Source organism: Podarcis pityusensis (genome assembly GCF_964106645.2).
Source record: "Podarcis pityusensis genome assembly, chromosome: 5".
Taxonomy (NCBI): Eukaryota; Metazoa; Chordata; class Lepidosauria; order Squamata; family Lacertidae; genus Podarcis; species Podarcis pityusensis.
Window position 1 is genome coordinate 87,618,869 of NC_138032.1, and position 22,764 is coordinate 87,641,632.

General features: G+C 45.8%; 1 protein-coding gene and 1 long non-coding RNA gene across 11 annotated transcripts in view; one reads left to right on the top strand and one right to left on the bottom strand.

Annotated features, from left to right (window-relative positions):
* LOC308477272 overlaps positions 1-15,296 on the top strand; it is a 27,485-nt gene extending 12,189 nt beyond the window's left edge. The window contains exons 3-4 of the long non-coding RNA XR_013986426.1: positions 14,264-14,392; positions 15,171-15,296. This is a non-coding gene — a long non-coding RNA (uncharacterized lncRNA). The remainder of the gene's footprint in view (positions 1-14,263; positions 14,393-15,170) is intronic.
* PAX2 (paired box 2) overlaps positions 15,135-22,764 on the bottom strand; it is a 147,747-nt gene continuing 140,117 nt past the window's right edge. For 5 of the 10 annotated variants that reach the window (XM_081005588.1, XM_081005590.1, XM_081005586.1 and 2 more), the window contains 2 exons: positions 20,479-20,565; positions 15,135-15,349 (listed from right to left, as the gene is read on the bottom strand). In XM_081005588.1, the coding sequence (XP_080861714.1) occupies positions 15,159-15,349; positions 20,479-20,565 (278 nt within the window). In that variant the 3' untranslated portion in view covers positions 15,135-15,158. Of the gene's footprint in view, positions 16,069-20,478; positions 20,566-22,764 lie in introns of all 10 variants that reach the window. The other 5 variants (XM_081005591.1, XM_081005585.1, XM_081005587.1 and 2 more) reach the window with 3 other exon arrangements.

Genomic DNA, 22,764 nt, shown 5'->3' on the forward strand with positions numbered 1-22,764 from the left:
AGCTGGATTGGGTGGCTCCTGCGGACCAATCATACTGCTGCATTTTGGATCCTATTCAACTCAGTACATAACAGTATGAGAGCAGGAGGAAACCTGAGGGCGAGAGCCATGCCTGATTTCTGCTTGAATCCAAGGCTGTGGCTTTGGGAGAAGCAAGACCTTCTGGGGTGTTAATGCTGTGAGCCCCTCCATCTTAGGCTCAGGTTGTGATTTGTGTAAATGAACCATACATCATAAAGACATCAGTGTCTCTGCTGTCCCTCTTTCCAAGGAAACTGGATAAGTGCCTGTAACCCCGGGAATCTCTCATTTCTCAGATACTGGGGTGGTGTGCAACAGTATTTTATGATATTGTTTCAAGTTCCCTGTTTTTAACACAGACACACACACCCTTGCCCAAATAAATTCTGTTTTAGGGTGACTCATAAATATAGTTAAGAAACCCCACGGTTCTGGTCAGGACTGATGGTTTTGAACATGTTATGTCTGAGGAGATACGATAGCAAATCTTCAAATATCTAAAGCACCGTCACATGGAGGAGGGAACAAGCTTGTTTTCTCCTGCTCTGGAGGGTGGGACTCGAACCAATGGCTTCAAGTTACAAGAAAGGAGATCCCAACTAAACATCAGGAAGAATTTCCTGACAATAAGAGTTGTTCAGCAGTGGAACGGTCTCCCTCAGAAAGTGGTGGACTGTCTCCTTCGCTGGAGGTTTTTAAGGAGAGGTTGGGTGGTCACCTGCCATGGATGCTTTAGCTGAGATTCCTGCATTGCAGGGGCTTGGACTAGATGACCCTCGGGGTCCCTTCCAACTCTACTAGTCCATGATTCCACGATGTGTTCTGGGTAAAAATGGAGGCAGCTTGCAAATGTTGACACAAGCTCTGCTGCCCCCTCTGGTGACTTTGTCTCCTGCAACGAGAGGGGAAGGGCAGCTCCACTCCCCCTCCAAGGGGTGGCAGAGCTACTGGTATTTAATGTAAAGTAACTGGAACCGAAGAATTGATGCTTTTGAATTATGGTGTTGGAGGAGACTCTTGAGAGTCCCATGGACTGCAAGAAGATCAAACCTATCCATTCTGAAGGAAATCAGCCCTGAGTGCTCACTGGAAGGACAGGTCCTGAAGCTGAGGCTCCAATACTTTGGCCACCTCCTGAGAAGAGAAGACTCCCTGGAAAAGACCCTGATTTTGGGTCAAGGAGAAGGGGACGACAGGGGACGAGATGGTTGGATAGTGTTCTCGAAGCTACCAGCATGAGTTTGACCAAACTGCGGGAGGCAGTGGAGGACAGGAGTCCCTGACATGCTCTGGTCCAGGGGAGCATGAAGAGTCGGACACGACTAAACAACAACAACAACAAACAACAACTGGAACCTCTGCCGCTTCATAGGAAAGGAGGAATCTGTCAGTTTCAGTATCTCTTAAGTTTCCCATTTTTGCCGTGTTAAGTTGAGTTAACATTAAATAACCATGGAACATGAACCTGTAAAGCAGCTTGGTCAGTATAATGCTGACGGCACAAGTGAAGACCCTCACTTTATATTCTTGGTCAGAGAAGAGCTTTTGGAGGAATTGGCACTCGGTTAATATTCTGTCTGAGCATTGTGAGCTTGACAAATTCACCGCCTGAGCTTGGGCAGCCTCTCCAGGTAGAAGCAAGAGGAGTTTCCCGAGCGCAATGTGCATATTATTGCTTTGGGTTTCCTGCACAAATTCTCCACGTCCCCGAAAGCAGGATAATAATAATAGTAGTAGTAGTAGTAATAATAATTTATTTATACCCCGCCCATCTGGCTGAGTTTCCCCAGCCACTCTGGGCGGCTCCCAATCAAGTGTTAAAAACAGTACAGTGGTGCCCCGCAAGACGAATGCCTCGCAAGACGGAAAACCTGCTAGACGAAAGGGTTTTCCGTTTTGGAGGTGCTTCGCAAAACGAATTTCCTATGTGCTTGCTTCGCAAGACGAAAATGTCTTGTGAGTTCTTGCGGGGTTTTTTTCCTTTCCCCCCCCTTTTTCCCAAGCCGCTAAACCGCTTATCAGCTGATGGCTAAGCCGCTTAACAGCTGATGCTAAGCCGCTTATCAGCTGATCGTTAAGCCGCTTATCAACTTATCGTTAAGCCGCTTAACAGCTGATGCTAAGCCGCTTATCAGCTTATCGTTAAGCCGCTTATCAGCTGATCGTTAAGCCGCTTATCAGCTTATAGTTAAGCCGCTTATCAGCTGATCCACTAAGCCCGCTAAGCCGCTAATACTGTAGCACTAATCCGCTAATGGGCTTGCTTCGCAAGACAAAAAAACCCGCAAGACGAAGAGACTCGCGGAACGGATTCTTTTCGTCTTGCGAGGCACCACTGTACAGCGTTAAATATTAAAAACTTCCCTGAACAGGGCTGCCTTCAGATGTCTTTTAAATATAGGATAGCTGCTTATTTCCTTCACATCTGAAGGGAGGGTGTTCCACAGGGTGGGCGCCACTACTGAGAAGGCCCTCTGTCTGGTTCCCTGTAATCTCACTTCTCGCAATGAGGGAACCGCCAGAAGGCCCTCAGCGCTGGACCTCAGTGTCTAAGCTGAACGGTGGGGGTGGAGACGCTCCTTCATGTATACAGGACCGAGGCCATTTAGGGCTTTAAAGGTCAGCACCAACACTTTGAATTGTGCTTGGAAACGTACTGGGAGAAGTTTCCTTATCAGATGGAAGGATGGACTCATTCGCCTAAGAGGGAAATTCAAGAGTGGGTGTGGGATCAGTTAAACAGGGAATGTTCTCCTTTCCCCCCTCACAACACTGAGGTGTCCCATTGGACCAATACATTCAGGTTGCTTTGCACTTGATGTGTTCCCAACACAGAGAGAGAAAATTATAGTTGTGAAGCATCGCTGTGAAGAACGGCTGCACCATGACTTGGTCTTCACAGGAACATACTGCCAAAGCACTGTGATGGCCACCTTTCAGTCCCTAGGTGCCTCTGGGTCTCTGCCCCTCTGGCTTTGGCTGCCACCCACTTTTTGTGGAGCTGGGTTGTCTCGTTCCATTTCCACCTGCAACCTTCTGGAATGCATCGGGATGGACAAATCTGTCAATTTCCTTTTCTTTCAGTTTCTCATTTTCCAAATCTTCAGTTTAGCTAAGCCCATTTCTGCATCAGTTTGCAGTTTTTGTCTTTCCCGTAATATATGCATTTCCCCTCACATCAAGGCTTTTTTAAAAGCTGGCACTCTCCAGAACTCTGGCACCTCTCAGGTGGGCGCCATTGCCATTATAAGAGAACAAGGGAGGCGTTCAGGGTGAGTTCCGGCACTTCTTTTTCTGTAAAAATAACGCTGCCTTATATCAAGCATTTTCCACATTATTTTCTGTAAATAGGTGTGTGCATGCACACTATTTGGCTGAAGAACTGCACTTCACAATTTGTAGAAGGGCGAATTTTGCAGGATAGCTGCGTTTCAGTTTGTATATTGATTTGGGCAGCACAGATGAGTCAGGTTCATGTTAAACTGTGAAGTGTACAATTCTTTTTTTACCCCTGCCCATGTGGTAACATCATTGCTGCTCTCCAGTACTGTGAAAAAGACATGTTCATCTTCCTCAGCTGTGTTGTGACCAATGAGTTGGCTTTGAAAAGGATGCCGTGATGCAGAAGGTTCTGTTTCCTTGCCGCTCAGAAAAGCCCAGTGGAATAGGACCAGGCTGCCTATTGCATACAAACTGCACTGCGATCTCCTGCAACACCTCTGTCCTCCCACCCTTCCTCGCATGGGGAGGACAGATTCTGTTAAGGGAGTCCCCGGGACTAGAGGGCTTTACTGCGTGACTGGCAAGCATCTTCTGATATGCCTAAATGAGGCCAGCCAATCGGAGGAGCCCATTCCGCTGCTCTTGTCATCTGGCTTTGCTTGCAAAATATGCATTTGATTGGCAGGTGCATCAAAGTTCACAGTTTACTGGGTTTTGCAGAAGAGCCGGATCTGCCAATTTAGACAGGGGAGTGACACAAAACTTTCCATCTAAACGGACTAATTTCACCATAGGGAATTTCCCAGCAGAGCGTGCCAAGGCGGGTGCAACCCAGCCTTATTTTTTAACAAGGGGTGAATGACAAATGCAAACGACAGTCTGGGCCTGACGGAACATCAGCATTTGACACTTTACACAGGGAGCGTGAAATAAACAATAGGCAGAGAAATTGAATTAGAATCGGCTGAGCATCCGTGGTACGGGTGGGGGTAGGGGGAAGAGAAGGAAGAAATTAAGGGGAGAGCGGGAATGGGAAAAGGTGGGTGAAGCTGCCACCATTTTGATTTGTACTGCTGGGACTTTCTGTGATTCCACCTTGAATTTCCGCTCTAACGCAGGTATGGCTGCCCAATAATCCTTTGTTTTATTAACCGAAAAAAGGGGGTGAAGGAAAGAAAGGATGCTTCTGGCCCTTAAATTATAAGAGTGCTTGAAAAAGGAAGACAATTTGTCCCTTTCCCCTTTGTTTTTCCTGCCGTTACATCTAAATTTGAAAGCACACACCCCGCACTCTGATAGGCCCCCAGGAAGGCTTGTAACACAAGGCTTGTTGTTTAGTCGTTTAGTCGTGTCCGACTCTTTGTGACCCCATGGACCAGAGCACGCCAGGCACTCCTGTCTTCCACTGCCTCCCGCAGTTTGGTCAAACTCATGCTGGTAGCTTCGAGAACACTATCCAACCATCTCATCCTCTGTCGTCCCCTTCTCCTTGTGCCCTCCATCTTTCCCAACATCAAGGTCTTTTCCAGGGAGCCTTCTCTTCTCATGAGGTGGCCAAAGTATTGGAGCCTCAGCTTCAGGATCTGTCCTTCCAGTGAGCACTCAGGGCTGATTTCCTTAAGGATGGATAGATTTGATCTTCTTGCAGAAATAATACAGACCCTCAAAGTGTCCCTATTTTCCAGGGACAGTCCCAGATTTACAGAAGCCATCCTGGTTTCTGATTTGATAGTGGAATGTCCCGCTTTTCCTTAGGACGTCCCTGTTTCCATCAGGGAAATGTTGGAGGGTATGCACCCCCCCCCAGTCAAGGAGATAAGAAACTATACAATCTTTAGAAGACATCTGAAGGCAGCCATGTATAGGGAAGTTTTGTAATGTTTTATTATGTTTTATACGGCCTCGGCCCAGTATACCTGAAGGAGCGTCTCCAACCCCATCGTTCAGCCCAGACACTGAGGTCCAGCTCCGAGGGCTTTCTGGTGGTTCCCTCACTGAGAGAAGAGAGGTTACAGGGAACCAGGCAGAGGGCCTTCTTGGTAGTGGCGCCCTCCCTGTGGAACGTCCTCTCATCAGATGTCAAGGAAAATAAACAACTATCTGACCTTTAGAAGACATCTGAAGGCAGCCCTTTTTAGGGAAGTTTTTAATGTTTGAAGTTTTATTCTGTTTTTAGTGTTCTGTTGGGAGCCACCCAGAGTGGCTGGGGAAACCCAGCCAGATGGGTGGGGTATAAATAATAAAATTATTTATTATTATTATTATTTATTAATGATGGAAGTTGCCCAGAGTGGCTGGGGCAGCCCAGTCAGATGGGCAGGGTATATTAATATTAATATTATTAGTAATAATAATTTAATAGGACGTTCCTATTTTCATCAGAGAAATGTTGGACGGTATGAAGTCATAGAACTATGCTCTGTGATCAACTTTTCAGGCAAAAGGTGAATTGGGCCTCCCTGGACAGACTAAGCATAGCGACAGAAAATGTATTCCCTGATGCAAGGATGGGGAACTTGTGGCCTTTCGGACGACGCTGAACTACAACTCCCACCAACCTTAAACATTGCCTGTGCTGGCAGGGGTTGATGGGAGCTGGAGTCGAACAATGTTGGGAAGGTCACAGGTTCCCCATCCTTGCATATCGCATCTCTACTACTAGACTAAGAGGTCTAGGTGAGAAATCCACATGTCTCTCAGGCCAACACTGAAAAGACAAGCAGCAAGTCAGTTGGAAGGATTTTCTGCCTCTGTGCATTCCCAATAGCAGCATCACTTCTTTGGAGTACTGTGCTAAGGCTGGCCTTTACTTAGCACCCTGAAAACGTTATGATGGCTTAACTACCTGGAGTGAGATGAAAGCCAGCATGGGCTGCCAAGTAAACTGGGTTAAAGTCAACAAACGAAAGCACCCATCAAATCAGCCCAACAAACAGCTGCTCCTCATACTGAGCCATGGCTGAAGCGCTGGAATTTTACGCCTATTAAACTGCTCATACCAAGCAAATTTGGGTTGGCTGAGTACAACCAAAGCCCTGATTAGCCAATCTATTAATTTAGGGGTTAACCGTAGAACAAGCCACCAGCTGCTTTTGCTGTGTTGGTTTTTCATGCACTCCTGAACTTTGATTTCTGATTTGCTGCCACGTTTCCCAGATTCAAACAGCTACCCTTCTTCCTTCCTTCCAGGTGAGGACCCTGGCATTCCTTCCTTTTGCCATGAAACTTCCATGATTGCCTTGGGTCTGTTGGCTTAGCATTCAGTTCTGCCTGGATCCTCAGTTATAGTTCCAAACCCTTCAAGTGTCCCTATTTTCCAGGGACAGTCCTGGATTTACAGAAGCTGTCCCGGTTTCTGATTTGATCCCAGAATGTCCCGCTTTTCCTTAGGACATCCCTAGTTTCATCAGAGAAATATTGGAGGGTGTGGTAGGACACCCCAATTTTTACTGGAGAAATGTTAGAGGGTATGGAGTTATGCAACCTGCAAGCCGAGGAGACCTTTAGAAGACATCTGAAGGCAGCCTTGTATAGGGAAATTTGTTTAATGTTTTGTTATGTATTTATATATGTTGGAAGCTGCCCAGAGTGGCTGGGGCAACCTAGTCAGATGGGCAGGGTATAAATAATAAAATGATGATGATGATTGTTGTTATTGTTGTTGTTGTTGTTGTTGTTATGGAATAGGACATCTCTATTTTCATTGGATAAATGTTGGAGGGTCTGTAGTTCTGTTTCTGTCCTGATGCCTTACAGACTTGCGATCTTGAGTGATGGGCATTCATCCTCATCCGACATCAATTCAAGGAAGGCCTTAGGATATGCGGCTACTTTTTATTTGCTGTATTTATGTCCTGCCACGTGACACTCAGGAAGCATGCAGTGCATAGCTGTCAAGCGTCCCTTATTTGGCGGGACAGTCCCTTATCCCAGTGCTGTATCCCGCTGCTGTCCCTTATTGATGATGTCCCTTAAATTTCCCGGGTTTCAAAGGAAGCAGCTCCTCTCCCTCCCTCCCTGCCGGCCAGGGAGGAGGGAGGCTCCAACTGTGTTGCTTGGCTGCGTTGCTCACCCAATAAGGAGTCTAAGAACGACTTTAGGGTGGAGCTTGCATGCCTTGTGCCGATCAAATCCGCCGCGTTGCCTGGGGACTCGCCTTTGCTCAGCGCTTCCCAGCAGAGAGGTGATGGTGGTTTTCCTTGCTGCATCCCCTTTGCTGGGTTGCTGCGCTATGGGAACCACCACTTGAGGCTTCGTTTGGCTGCTGGTAGGCTAAAATCCCTTATTTTGGCTGCTGATCCCTTATTTTCGATGGCTGCTGGTCCCTTATTTTCAAATCTGTAAGTTGACAGCTATGATGCAGTGTGAGGACATGGTCTTTTGTAGCCATGCCTCTGTGTGAGATTTTACTGTTTGGCTGGGGATACACATCCTCTAGACCACTGACAGGTGGCCCTGAAAATGCCCTGTAAGTACTGTACACAAGACAACCTAGAGAATTCAGGACTTTCTCCCCAGCCGGTTTGGAACATCAGGCTAACAACTTATGCCAAAAGGTGGCTGATGGAAGCCAATATTTAACAGTGTTGCCACAGTTTTAGTTAATCAGAGAAGGGATGGAAATCCCCATAAAGGAGAATGGAAATTAGAGCTGAATGTTTTAATCAATGCATCCATGTAATTACTGGCAAAATTCATCTGGAACTTATCTTGTGATTCAGCAAATAGGGGTTATGCCAACTTTTGCAAAGTAGATTCCTGGTGTCTTTTCATGCTCAGTGCATTTTAAACCATTTAATTTCCCAAATAAGAAAGAATTTGTTGATAACGTATAGTGAAGCGAAAGCATTGCCTTAACTAAATTGGTTAATAAGGAAGGTTGGACTTCAGTACTTATATATATTTATTTTCCTTGGTTCATGAATTCATTAGTAAGGTAAAGTGAGGTGGTTAATCAACAAAAAACAAAACAAAGTCCTTGACAGCTCTAGTTTCAATATTTACTGCTTGTGTGAACACTTTCCCCCTCTAAGTGTTAAAGGTTAAGATCAGGCTCTCGTCCAGATTGTATTTTAATGAATGCAAAATCTTGTTTCCAATCTACTGTTCAGTGGAACAATTGGATTCTCGACAACTGCAATTCATACTACTTTAAAATAAAGGGTGCAACATCATGCTGTTAGTTTGTGAGGGAAGGAATGCAAAAATTAATTTTATCTGTATCCAGTACTTCACATGGAGAGCTTTAGATGTGGTGGTAACATCTTTGATAGCTATGGTGGAGTGCCATTACCATCTAAATTTCTTAATTACATTTTTGCACCACAGTTTCTGAAATGAATGCAGGGTAGCAGGCTCTCTTGCCTCTGTTTCCTCACTACACTCTAATTGCATTAGACAGTCATTTACCAGGTGAGTTTAATGGCTACCAAGGGATCAGGGACATAGGCACAGAGGGGCTAGCCAGGTTTTTTTGCCTCCAGAGAGGGGGCATTGAAGCTCCCTGCTTGTGTGTATGCAAATGTGTGTAAGGTGTGTGCATGAAACTGGGTCTTTGACACGGGTGAAATAAAGTCTAGTTTTCTCCCCTGCCAGGGATTTGCATCTGTGTGTCCCTATATCAGACTGGTTCTTTACAAATGTGACCCATTGTAGCTTATAGCCTCCATGGGGGCTGGGAGGCTAATGTGGTCATGAAGAATCGTAGACCCAACAGTTTTCAAGATTTGGCCATTGGACACGGGTGGCGCTGTGGGTTAAACCACAGAGCCTAGGACTTGCCGATCAGAAGGTCGGCGGTTCGAATCCCTGCGACGGGGTGAGCTCCCGTTGCTCGGTCCCTGCTCCTGCCAACCTAGCAGTTCGAAAGCACATAAAAGTGCAAGTAGATAAATAGGTACCGCTCCAGTGGGAAGGTAAACGGCGTTTCCGTGCGCTGCTCTGGTTTGCCAGAAGCGGCTTTGTCATGCTGGCCACATGACCCGGAAGCTGTACGCCGGCTCCCTCGGCCAATAAAGAAAGATGAGCGACGCAACCCCAGAGTCGGCCACGACTGGACCTAATGGTCAGGAGTCCCTTTACCTTTATCCTTTGCTTTGCTGGTGGCTTTGGAGAGGGGAAGTCATTGTGGACCCTCTAGATCAGCCTTTCTCAACCTTGGGTCCCCAGATCTTTTTGGCCTACAACTCCCATCATCCCTAGCTAGCAAGGCCAGAGCTCAGGGATGATGGGAGTTGTAGTCCCAAAACATCTGGGGACCCAAGGTTGAGAAACACAGCTCTAGTTGTTGTTGGGCTACAATGCCCATCCCTTGCCCCCTGGCCATGGTGGCAGAGGCTGTTGGCAATGGCAACATTTGCAGAGCACCACATTTGTTGCCCCCCCAGCCTAGGTGATCTCTAGAATGAGTTACTGATTAGCAAGGTTGCCTCTATATACAAACTTTCCAACTACCTTTCAGAGGCTTGCTTCCTGGTTAATGATGGCTAGGGTGTTGAGTGCAAAGCAAGGGGCAGAAACTCTGGGCTTAATTTTCCTAAACGCAGCATGGAGCTCATTTCCAGGTCTGTACTGTGGCAGGAATAGTGGCAACAAAGGCCTTTTTGTTGCATTTGCACGACAGAGCTTCGGACGCTCCAAGTCTCCCTATTTTCCAGGGATAGCCCCGGATTTACAGAAGCCATCCCGGTTTCTGATTTGATCCTGGAATGTCCCGCTTTTTTTTTAGCATGTCCCTATTTTCACCAGATAACTGTTGGAGGGTGTGGAGTTGTGTGACCCCCGAGCCAAGGAGTTAAGTAACTATACAAAGTTTAGACTCCCTCCTTTCCTTCCCAGCCCTACCTTTGGTCCACCAATATTCCAGTCCTCTTGCCTTTGAAACTTTCATGAAGCATCTAAAATAGCACAAATAGCACTGCCTTAAATATATATATATTACTGCTTAGACCTTCTAGAGTTGGGCTGCCCACCCACTTAAATTTGTGGTTAAAACTATGGTTTGTTTTCAACTCAGAATAGGCCCTTTAAAATTAATGAACCCAAGCTAGTCATGTCCATTAACTTCAGTGGGTCTGCTCAGAGTAAGGGCTTTCCCCCCCACAGCTGGAACTCAGTTCCGGCACCTCTCAGGTAGGCACCATTGCCATTATAAGAGAGGCGTTCATGGTGAGCTCCAGAGCATCTTTTCCAGCAAAAATAGCACTGCTCAGAAAAGACTAGCGTTGACTATCACACTTGTATTCTCTTGTGCCAAGGCTGGGTTGGGAGGAAGTGAGCAAACAGAGATAAGCAAGCTATGGGTCTCTATGTCACAGGCTGACACAAAAAGAAATTGGTTGGTTTTGGGCAGATAAGAAATAAAAATGAAGAAATGAAGAATGGCCAGGTGGAGATGCAACAGCTTGGAGGGTGACATGGACAGAAGGTCCTAGCAGTCGTGGTTCTTCCTTTCTTAGTTTCATCACTCTGCGCCCTAAAATGTGTGGAAACAAAATGGGCAGAAACATGTGTGGGTAGGATCCAAATTAGTTTAGTTCCAAGCAGGCCTTTTTCCCCAGCAGGAGCTCACTGGAGCTCTGGCACCTTTCAGGTGGGCAACATTGCCATTCTGAGATAACAACGGAGGGTCCATGGCACCTCTTTTTCTAGAAATATAGTACTGGTTCCAAGTTGCTATGTAACTCACATTTGTCTTTCCAGCACTGTGGTCTAAACCACAGAGCCTAGGGCTTGCTGATCAGAAGGTTGGCGGTTTGAACCCCCGCGATGGGGTGAGCTCCTGTTACTTGGTCCCTGCTCCTGCCAACCTAGCAGTTTGTAAGCATGTCAAGTGCAAGTAGATAAACAGGTACCACTCCGACAGGAAGGTAAACGGTGTTTCTATGCGCTGTTCTGGTCTGCCAGAAGCAGCTTAGTCATGCTGGCCACGTGACCCGGAAGCTGTACGCCGGCTCCCTTGGCCAATAAAGTGAGATAAGCGCCACAACCCCAGAGTCGTCCGCGACTGGACCTAATGGTCAGGGGTCCCTTTACCTTATCCCCAAAATAAACCAAGCCACCATGTGTAAGTGCTCTTACCGCAAAGGTTATGAATGATTTTAGACAGTTCAGTGCGAGAAAATACTTCAGATTTTCTTTAAAGGAAGACTCAAGAGGAGATAAGAGTGTCATTTGGTTTTTTTGTTTTTGTTTTTTGACAGTTTAATAGCTTCACATTGGTCTGTGATTAGTTCAGAATCTTTTCCTCTGTATTTTAATTGTCACTATCCATGGGCGAGAAAACATGCAACAGCCCTGTCTCTCCACGAGGGCTCATCACCACTAAAGACACTATTCTTTTAAAGAACACTTACAGATCACCCAAGATGTCTGTTGCAACAGAAATTGTCTTGCTCCTCCCATCCCTACCATTCTATAAACTTCCCCCACCCTCCCGCTTCCCCCTTTCTGTAGCTGAGCCATTCCTGGTTGTCGTAAAGAAGGCTGTGGTTCATATTCCCTGTGGACTATGTCAGTGGCAAGAGCTTCTGGGATCCTGTCCCCCAACACAGAAAAGTAGATGCGGTCAAGGTTGTTCCTTTTTCTACCTGGGATGAATTTAGGGAGGAGATGCCGCTGAAGAGGCCAGTTAAATGAAAGAACAACATGACAAGGCGGACGAGAGGGAGATAACAGAGGGTAATATTGGTTGCCAACCCGAAACATCCCCCGAGATTTCTCTCCAAAGGTGTCCAAATACTCAGGCGATACTAGCAAGCAAAGAATCACAACACCCCACCAGGTTAGGGTGTTTTCTTTTTATTCCTATTGTACAGCTGGGGAAACAGAAAGCACAAGGCGGCACAGCATGCCCAAATAAGGTCCCAAGGGGGAAAAAACCCCTCCAAAGTCTTCAATTCACCTATTTGCGTTGGCCATCAGACAGCCCTCTGTGGAAGGGGAGCAAAACCATAGGGAGAGCAATGGAGAAATATACCATGGCAGCAAAAGTAGAGGAATCAGGACACATGGGCAGAAATGCAAAAGATGCTAACATTTTTTTTATATTTTTTTCTTTTGCATAGAGAATATTTTCCCCCATTCAATTTTTTTTGTGTGTTTTTCTTTCCCTGCCTTTTCAATTTTTTTGTTTAGGTTTTTTTATTTTATTAAAAAAAGAGAGTAGTGGTAAAGTCAACCACTTTTTTGGGGGGGGGGGGCTGCTGGAGGTTGCCAGGGAAAAGGCCTTGTCAGGCTTGTTTGTTCCCACAGAGTCCGAGTTTGTGCTGTGCTTTATTGAACACAGAGCTTTGTTTTCAGTGAGCACAATGCGATTCGAACAGTACAGACGGTGCGTTCTTTTATCTACACGATGAGGTGAGCCTGTTTCAATCACTAGCATGATGAAGATGGAGAATGGGCTTATATACAAGAGGAATTGCCTTCACATTACAAACATCATCTTCCTACAAAGCAGCAAATTTCCCCCCGCAAATAACAAAATATTAAATAATTTTTGCATTTCCCGCATTGTCCAGTCCAGTTGAATCTATATGAATATTGATGGTTGTCTTCCGTAGAATATCATCACGTAAATCCCCCTTGTCGGTTACTAAACTTAACTATAATACTGCTTTACAATGCAACCCACCAACTGTAACTCAAAACAGCAGGGGCCAACACAAGAAATTCTTTGGCAAATGTAATACACATTTGCAGGTGGCTCTTCAGAAGACAAGGTGGAAAGACTAAGACTCAGCCTAGTAGTCTTTTGCATAGGATGTTCCAAATAGAATTGCTTACTCTCTTTATGATCATGCCAGGCCAAATCAAAATCAAGGTAACATTATCTATGTCAGCGGGCCCCAAATCAAGCCAGTGGCTATGGACAGACACATATTCCCCTTCTTTTCTACCAGTGTAAGTAAAAGACCATGACTAATCTCAGTTGCATCTTCCTTTATTTGTGTTTTTCTGTTCTTATACTCTCACTTTTCTGGGATAGCCAAAGTTGGGGCTTCAAGGACCTAACAAGTTTTCAGTTGACCCAGTTAGCTATTTTTCTTCCCGGACATTCTGGGGTACATTTAACACTAGTCAAATGGGCAATAGTACATGTGCCGTTCCCCAAACAGAGTCATAAATACAGGTATGAGCAACTGGTGTGTATGTGTGTGTTTAAATTGTTGAGCGATGTAGGGACCCTAGCTGGATAAAGCTGAATTTGGGATGAGGTTTGAGGAAGCACTGAAAGTTTCTGTTTGCCCAATATTTCTTTGTGTGCACTGGATGAGATAAAAAAGCAGGTATATTTACAGAATGATTTCCTGCTACAACCTTATAATTTGGGGGTGTTAATGGCATACAGTATATAGCACAGATGTGGATATAGGTAACTTCCGTAGGCCTGGAACATAAAAGCTTGTTCTTGTGTCTGTGACAAGCAAACAATTGTTTGAATCGTCTCAGACAAATATAGGTGAATTAAAAGAGAGTTGGTCAATTCACCTGGGGCAAGCAGGTTACAGAGAAAAATGGAAAGGCGCCATTGGAATTCCTGGCGATCAACATGCTTTGTTGATCCCTATAAAAGGGGTTTATAAAGCAAAAGTATTGCCCCAAATACAGAGATCTCTTATTTCCCCTCGGATATGGCAATTTAGAAAAAGAAAACAGGGCTAAAAACCTTCTGCTTTACACTAGTTTGAAATTTGGTCCGCACTCTGCCTTCTGGAGATGTAAACTGGAGGAGGATGTTGTGTTCGCCCCATGAATGCTTTCCCTTTCCCCTGTTGATAACTGCTCACCACATACCAGATTTATGAAATATAAAATGTGAGCAAATTTTGTTCTGCCATCTTCTGCTTAAATGTCACCCTTCACAGCCAACCCTGCTGCAAATTCCACATGCAAAAACAATGTCTGTAAACCGTCAGTTAATGCAGATGTGCCTTTCTGCATGAAATGGCTCCAATCTGCATGTTTATTTTTGATCCTGGCATTTTGAGAGTTTGCATAATTTGGGATTTTTTAACCATAGGATATTTCATGGTGTGGTCGCAAGAGGAGACGAGCGCTGCTTACGGAACTTAAAGCGGATGCCAAGATAAGAGGATGGAGAGTGATGCAGGATCCCACCTCTCTGCTGCAGCAACCTTTTATAAGAATGGTAACTGCGTGTTTTCATCTATGGGTCCACAAAGACAGGAAATTAGCCTTAAAATTAAAAAAGAGTGAACTTCTTAGAAATTCAAATTCTGCTCAGTTTTTAGGCATGCAGAAACAAGGAAATGAACAGCCCCCAGGAATAGGGAAGCTGCTGCGCTGACTGATGTAAGACTCAGTTAAAACAAGCTTGAGGTTCAAGGATAAAACACCTGCTTTTTGCTGTATGCCACTATTTCAGAGTACTACAGCTCCATGGAGAGTAGAAACACCCCCCCCCCCTTACCCCAGAACTCTAGTCCATATTGGTATAGCAGAAATGGAAGGACAGAGAACCAGAAAACATTCCCAGTTAGTCTGGAATTGTTTTTGTCCAGTGTCACATGCCCGAAATGTTTCTACCCCTTCAGCAGTGATTAATGAAATGTGGCACACCAGTCGCTGGGGGATTTAAGCTTTTTCCTTCATAAATCTTGCTGGAGTTGTGTATTAGGTGAACAAGTTCCCCCACAGAATACACTTGCACTCCTCGCCGCCATGCATGTAACAACTCCGGCGCGTAACAGAAAAAGAATGAAACCTAGGAATGAAAAGGGAGAATTATTCTTCATGTCTGCCGTTCAGGCTGGGGAGCTATTTCAGCTTGTTTTTGCCAGGACTTTTTGATTTTTAGAAAACGGGGGGGATTTGTTCATTTCCCTCCCCTTCTTTTTTTGTGTTTTTTTACAGACCTTCAGGACAAAGCATTAAAAACAGTTATATTTATATATCTATTTATATAGTTCTTGATTTTGCCAGCGGGTTGACATCGCTCCATCCTCCTGTCTGACTTGACTGTAGGTGTGTGTGTGCATGTGTGTGAGAGACTTGCCATCCCAACTCCAGCCCGTAAGGTTATGACATCGGACGCAGTCGTTCTTCGGATGGAACGGTAAGGAAACCAAGGCCTTATTCAACCAACCTATGGAGGAAATGGGAGGGAAACGGGTCACACAAAACAACCCTTGTCGGACACACAGAGAGGATGACACAGGTCTTTTCCCCCTTTGCTAGACCGAGCCAGAGTTGGTCCCCTCTGGCTTCTGGGAACCGTCGCTTATCATGCAGAGATGTTTTTCACAGACGATCTCTTGGGGGAGAACAATGAGTTTGTACGCAGCATTCTCTCCTTCGTTACCTTCTGTCCAGACCACTCCCAAAAGACGACAGTGCACGCTATATATTGCTCAGATTCCCCTCAGGCTTAAGAGGTTTGGGAAGCCTCGCATGGAAGGCTAGAGAGCCGAGGAACAATTTGTGTGGGGTGGTCTGAAGTACTGCAGTGGCAATAGCGACAGGAGCAGGAGCACTGGCCGCAGGCCTGCTTTTGCCATCAATCCAGTGAAGTAGCTTGGTTGGGTTACAAGGGGCATGAAGTTCTCAAATGTGCGGTATTCCAGTACGTTTCTGCAGTCTGAAAGAGGGCGGAGGGGGCAGAAGGGGCAGGCGAGGGACACGGAGAAAGTTTTCTTCATCCTTCCGAGTGGCGCAGAATGTTCATCAGACAGGTACAATATGGAGGCCTAGGCTGTCACCCTGCAGTTTCATGTGGTTTCCATGGTAACTAGTGGCGGTCATAGGCAGCGGCAGCAGTGGGAGGTGCGGAGCCCCGGGATGTGGCACTATAATAATAAGGGGAACCTGAAAGTTAACACAGGAGAAGAATGGACTGATTGAAAGGACATACAGTAAAATAAAATAAGAAAAGAAAGGAAGAGAAAGAGAGAGAGAGCGAAAGAGAGAGGCATATTAAAAGGAATTAGAGACAGAAACCCAAGGATGGGGACTCATTAGTGGCCAATATAAAGAACAGAGAACCTGCATTTGCTAAATTACCGTATTTTTCGCTCTATAAGACGCACCAGACCACAAGACGCACCTAGTTTTTGGAGGAGGAAAACAAGAAAAAAAATATTCTGAATCTCAGAAGCCAGAACAGCAAGAGGGATCGCTGCGCAGTGAAAGCAGCAATCCCTCTTGCTGTTCTGGCTTCTGGGATAGCTGCGCAGCCTGCATTCACTCCATAAGACGCACACACATTTCCCCTTACTTTTTAGGAGGGAAAAAGTGAGTCTTATAGAGCAAAAAATACAGTACATAGTGCTAGTCACACAGAAAGAGTTCTGATGCAGCAGCTGCGTTCTGGATTCCAGTTAGATGCTCTTCAGGAGGATAACCTAGATTCATGGGCGCCAACTCCTAGAGGCCGAGGTCCCTTTGGCCTCCCAGTAAAATATTTGAGGGGGTCGGTCCAAGTTGATGGACATTGCCATTCAAATGGTATGCGTCTTGTGATTGATTAGGTGGGGCAAAATATTGGGCCCCACAATATTTATTCAAGTTGGTACCCCTGCCTAGATTCCTCGTGTAGCAATTGTCATTTGCCTGCATTCATAGGAATATTTCCCAAAAAGCACCTCACAGATGCTAAATGTCAGATTTGGAACCCTCTCCGCTGATCCACCACAATTACAATTCAGAATGTTTTGTAAGGAATGTTAGGGTGCTGAAAACTTTACTCGCTTTGTGAGCTTACTGAGCTTCAAGCTTCCAAAATACCTGGGCTGCCTGGTCCACTCCAGGGAGGAGAAATACTGATCTGGTTTTTTAAATTAAAGAAATGGTACATAGCCTTCTTTATATCGTGTTAAATATTCAGCCCTGCTAAATATTCAGGGGTGTTGAAAATCAGGGGAGGAAAGGGGGTAGGCCTTTAAAACAAAGCTGCAAAGCAGACAGCGATTAAACTGATGGGAAAGGGGGAGTTTGTAAAAAAGTGTGGCATATTTTACAAAAGGGCTGTTGGCTGCTGCTAAGGGCAAGGGCGATTTTTGCAACAACAGAAGAGCACAAACCTGTAACATGTGGTGCAATGGATCAGTGTGTCTGGCTGTTAGCCAGGCTGGTAGTTCAAGCCCACCCAGGGATGGCTGTGGGCAGAAGTCCTGCATTGCAGGGGGTTGGACTAGATGACCCCTGGGGTCCCACCCAACTCTAGAATTCTATGCTTCTATGTATAGGACATGTCTGCACCTGCCAGTTTTGTATTACAAGTACTGAGAAGTGGAGCGCAGCATCTTGCTTAAGCAGTCAATTTTAGGGGACTTGAAGGGAAGGTGTAAAGGTAAAGGGGACCCCTGACCATTAGGTCCAGTCGTGACCGACTCTGGGGTTGCGCGCTCATCTCGCTCTATAGGCCAAGGGAGCCGGCGTTTGTCCGCAGACAGCTTTCCGGGTCATGTGGCCAGCATGACTAAGCCGCTTCTGGTGAACCAGAGCAGCACACGGAAACGCCATTTACCTTCCCGCTGGAGCGGTACCTATTTATCTACTTGCACTTTGATGTGCTTTCGAACTGCTAGGTTGGCAGGAGCAGGGACCGAACAACGGGAGCTCACCCCATTGCGGGGATTTGAACCGCCGACCTTCTGATTGGCAAGTCCTAGGCTCTGTGGTTTAACTCACAGCGCCACCCGTGTCCCAAAGGGGAAGGTGTATGAAGGGCCTGAACCAGCAAAAGTATGGAATTGCTTCTAGTCCCTCTGCCTTAAGTTGCCCATTAGGAAGCTGGACTAGATATGCCTTTGCTCTGATGCAGCGGGACTGTTCTTATGTTCTTACTATGTGTGCAGCGGAACTGGTCAGATTCTTAGGGGGGTAAGTGTAGGACCAGAGAAAAGAAAGGTTGCTCAGTAAACAGCCAAATCAACTAGGTAAGACACCCGTGGCTTTTTGGAGAAATACCCTCGCAGGTGGAAGATATCCTTCTCTTTGAGTTTCTTTACACAGTCAGTAAACAACTGCTTTTAACGCACTTCAATTTCTGATGCGTTTACATGATCAAGGGGCTAATCAGATGCAGGAAAGAGATGGAAGCTAATGAAAAGAGCCCCGTGAGAATTAAAGACTCTTGTCTCAAATCTGTTTCATATTAGGATAAATGGCTCTGTAAATAGCTGTGAGGCCTTCATCTCAGGCATGCAGAGATGGGGATACTTTGGAATTGGCTGCGAGTACACAGGGGAGCTCACGTGGGAAAGTGGGTGGGATAAAACCCTCTGGGGTTCTGTGCTTACACAGGAGGGACTCAATAATATTTATTTTGCCTGTGCATGAATGCTTCTCTAAAATGCCCAGAGAGCATGATGTACTGAGAGGGAATGTTGCAGGTCATCTTGGGTCTAGGGCTAACTAATCCTCATCTGGTCTGACTCCTGAGTCTTCCAGTAGCAGTCTGTAGGAGCAGTGGCGTAGCGTGGGTTGTCAGCACCCGGGGCAAGGCAAGTAATTTGCGCCCCCTAACCCGTGGATTTTAGGTAGGGGCAGAGAGCTGTGAGTGCGCCCCCCCGATGTTGCGCCCGGTGCGGCCGCCCCCCCTGCACCCCCCACGCTACGCCACTGTGTAGGAGGGCTAGACTTGCCCTGCCTAAGTAAATTGCAGCGATGCTGGAGTCTGGAGCTACTCATCCTAACAGACCCTCCAAGTGCTCCTAATTTCCAGGGACAGTCCCGGATTTACAGAAGTTGTCCCACTTTCTGATTTGATTTCAGAATGTCCCATTTTTCCTTATAATGCCCCTATTTTCATCGGAGACATGTTGGAAGGTATGGAGTTATGCAACCCCCCGAGCCAAGGAAATAAGTAAGTGTACAACCTTGGACACATGAAGGCAGCCCTATATAGGGAAGTTTTTAAATGTTTAATGTTTTATTATGTTTTTATAGATGTTTGAAGCCGCCCAGTGTGGCTGGGGAAACCCAATCAGATGGGTGATGTACTACTACTGCTATTATTATTTGAATAGGACGTCCCTATTTTCATTGGAGAAATGTTGGAGGGTATGTTATCATGGTGGTCCAGAAGGCCACACCCTGTCCCGTCAAATTGGCCAACTTTTGCAACAGGAATTTCCATAGCCTCTTTTTTCACGTGCCTTTTATAAAATGGGGGGGGGGGGGCAGCTGGAGACATAGCTGTTAGGAAAACTGAAAGTTGCATGAGTGCTGCACACATTCTTTTCTGTTGTTATCTCTGTTGTTTTCTGGTCAGTTAGGTTTTGCAGGTTTCTGAAATGCTACAAAACCCTACAGAACCAGTTTACCAGAAACAGTTTCAGAATTAGTACACTCTACGGGACTACGTTTCCGTGTGCTGCTCTGGTTCACCAGAAGCCGCTTAGTCATGCTGGCCACATGACCCGGAAGCTGTCTGCGGACAAACGCCGGCTCCCTCGGCCTATAGAGTGAGATGAGCGCACAACCCCAGAGTCGGTCACCACTGGACCTAATGGTCAGGGTCCCCTTTACTCTTTTTACGGGACTACAACCTGTTTCTAGCCAGTTTGGTCCTGTTAAAACTGAGGTAGGTGGCTGTCTGAACACCACTACCTGCCATTTTCAGGTTTTGAAAAGCTTTGCTAACTTAGTAATAGTCATAGTTTATTCCAGGATCATTAATATCTCACTATTACTAAGTTACTAAACTTTTTAAGCCATTGTGTCCCATTTCTTTTCCATACCATCAAACACCGTTTGGGGAAGTTTTTAATGTCTGACACTGTATTGTTTTTAATATTCGGTGGGAAGCCGCCCAGAGTGGCTGGGGAAACCCAAACAGATGGGCGGGCTATAAATAATAATAATAATATAACACTGCCCATTGTCTTATAGGTTTTCTGTTAATTGATTTTGCCAACGGCATGTTCTTTATAACCTTAATGTTCACTGCTTAGAAACTCTGGTGTTAAGCAATGTATATACCTTGTTCAAATAAATAAATAAATAGCCTTGTAAAATAGAGATGTGAGCAGGGGAGTGGAGTGGGGGAAATAACTAAAGGTACCTCATTTGTATAAATGATCATGTCATCCTCAAATTATTAACTGCCAGGAACAAGGAACTGAGCTGATGGCTAAATGATGAAGTCATTTGGATGTGGGAATGTAGCCCCCCAGCCCCCTGGTGAAATAGAAACAAATAAGGAAAAGAAAACAAGGAGACAAACAGAAGGAGAGAGCAAGAGATGGAAGGGGATGCAAGAGAGATACTCACTTAGTAACGCAGGGTTGCTGAACCTCCAGGCCTCGTTGTAGGTTGTGTACTGAGGGTGGCTGTAAGGATTTCCTGAGAATTCACTCCCTAGGAAAGAGCAAAGGAAGGGTGAGTCATTCATTAAGTATGTTTCACACTGAAGGTGGGGGAGCAAAATTGTGACAAATGCCTAACAAGGGAGAGGGGGAGCGTGAAGCCACACTTGTGAGTTTTCTCCTTGTTACCCTTGTTTCCTTGTGCTTTCTCCATCTCCCCACTTTCACCATAATAATAATTTATTATTTATACCCCGCCCATCTGGCTGGGCTTCCCCAGCCACTCTGGGCGGCTTCCATAAAAATATTAAAATACTGCAATACATCAAACACTAAAAGCTTCCCTAAACAGGGCTGCCTTCAGATGTCTTCTAAAAGTCTGGTAGTTGTTCTTCTCTTTGACATCTGGTGGGAGGGCGTTCCACAGGGAGGGCGCCACTACCGAGAAGGCCCTCTGCCTGGTTCCCTGTAACTTGGCTTCTCGCAGTGAGGGAACCGCCAGAAGGCCCTCTGTGCAGGACCTCAGTGTCCGGGCTGAATGATGGGGGTGGAGACGCTCCTTCAGATATACTGGACCGAGGCCTTTAGGGCTTTAAAGGTCAGCACCAACACTTTGAATTGTGCTTGGAAACGTACTGGGATTTTGTACCATGATTTCAGCTTTGCCTGTGTGGATTAACGCAATGCAGACGTTAAGCATCTATTTCTGATGTGCTGTTTCAGAGGATTTGGTCTGCCTGTCCTATGGACGCAAATTGTGAGCTGGCGGGAAGGGGTGGTTTCAAAGGGTTGTGTGCAAAGCTGCCCTTCCACTTGCCCAAGGGGACGTCTCCCTGCTCTCCTCTCCTCCTGCAGCCACCAGCACACCCTCAAAATCTGCTCCAAGCGGTTGGGAGAACCCTCTGGAGCAGATTTTGGGTTCCGTGGAGAGAGAAGAAGAAGGGGCAGTCCTTCTGTGTGAGTGGAATGCTGCTCATACAGTGTTAGATACAACCTCAAGGTGTTCTTAATATATAAAGCATGTTGTATTTTCTAGGAAAGCTCAATCTCACCTAGGGATGGATGAATTCATTAGTTTTGATTTCTCTCATTTTTCCAGTCTTAAGTACTATTCACCACATTTCTGAATTAGTTTGTGGAGTGTCGTCGTCGTTTCAAAACCAGCATTTCACAGTGCACATTTCTCCTTGTAGACACATTTATGCAAACAGTTCCCCCTAAAGTTATGCATTTTGTATATTGTTTACACTAATACGTGCATTTATTTTTTTTTGCCCACTTTCCTCTAGGGGGTTGGTTACATGACGCTCAGGGTCCCGTCCAAGTCTACATTTCTATGATTCTAATATACCGTATTTTTTGCTCTATAAGACTCACTTTTTCCCTCCTAAAAAGTAAGGGGAAATGTGTGTGCGTCTTATGGAGCAAATGCAGGCTGCACAGCTATCCCAGAAGCCAGAACAGCAAGAGGGATTGCTGCTTTCACTGTGCAGCGATTTCTCTTGCTGTTCCGGCTTCTGAGATTCAGAATATTTTTTTTCTTGTTTTCCTCCTCCAAAAACTAGGTGCGTCTTGTGGTCTGGTGCGTCTTATAGAGCAAAAAATATGGTACCCTTTTTCCTGTTGGATAATTGCATCACAAAATTCGTAGAAGTGCAAATTTCGAATGTGCAAATTTTGTGTTTTGGCTTACGCGTCATTTCAGGGAGCGCAAATTGGGTGGCTTTGCAAAAGAATGGAAATTGTGCAGAATTTCTTCCCCCACTCCTGTAAGGAAAGCATGTGCAGGGACTTGTCCAAGTCAGAGAGGAGTTTCTTCACAAAGCCCTATCTGTGTCTGTAAAAAGAAGTCTCAGCTGCTCCCCCTTCTCCCATCTGTATTGTCACCCTAAACTGTTTACAGTGAATCTGAAGTGCAGGTTAAGTAGAGGAGAAAGAGCGTCTCTCTCTCTCTTTCTCTCTCTCCAGAGCAGTCAAGGGGATCCAGGGAGGGAGAAGCAGCGAGTGTGAAAGGTGTTTATTGACGAGGAGTGAAAGGAAACGTGCTGCAGGATAATGAGCTTTTGAGCTCAACTGTGACCAAGAGGAACTGAGCTATCTCCTTCCCCGATCACTAATGAAACACATGTAATTTCCTCATCAGCACTGGATTCTGTTTAACTGCTCCCTTTACAGCAGACCCTGGCTGTGACCTGCTCTCTCGGCTGGTCCCAAAGCTTTTCTGCCAAAGCCTGGGATGTTCTGTAAACGT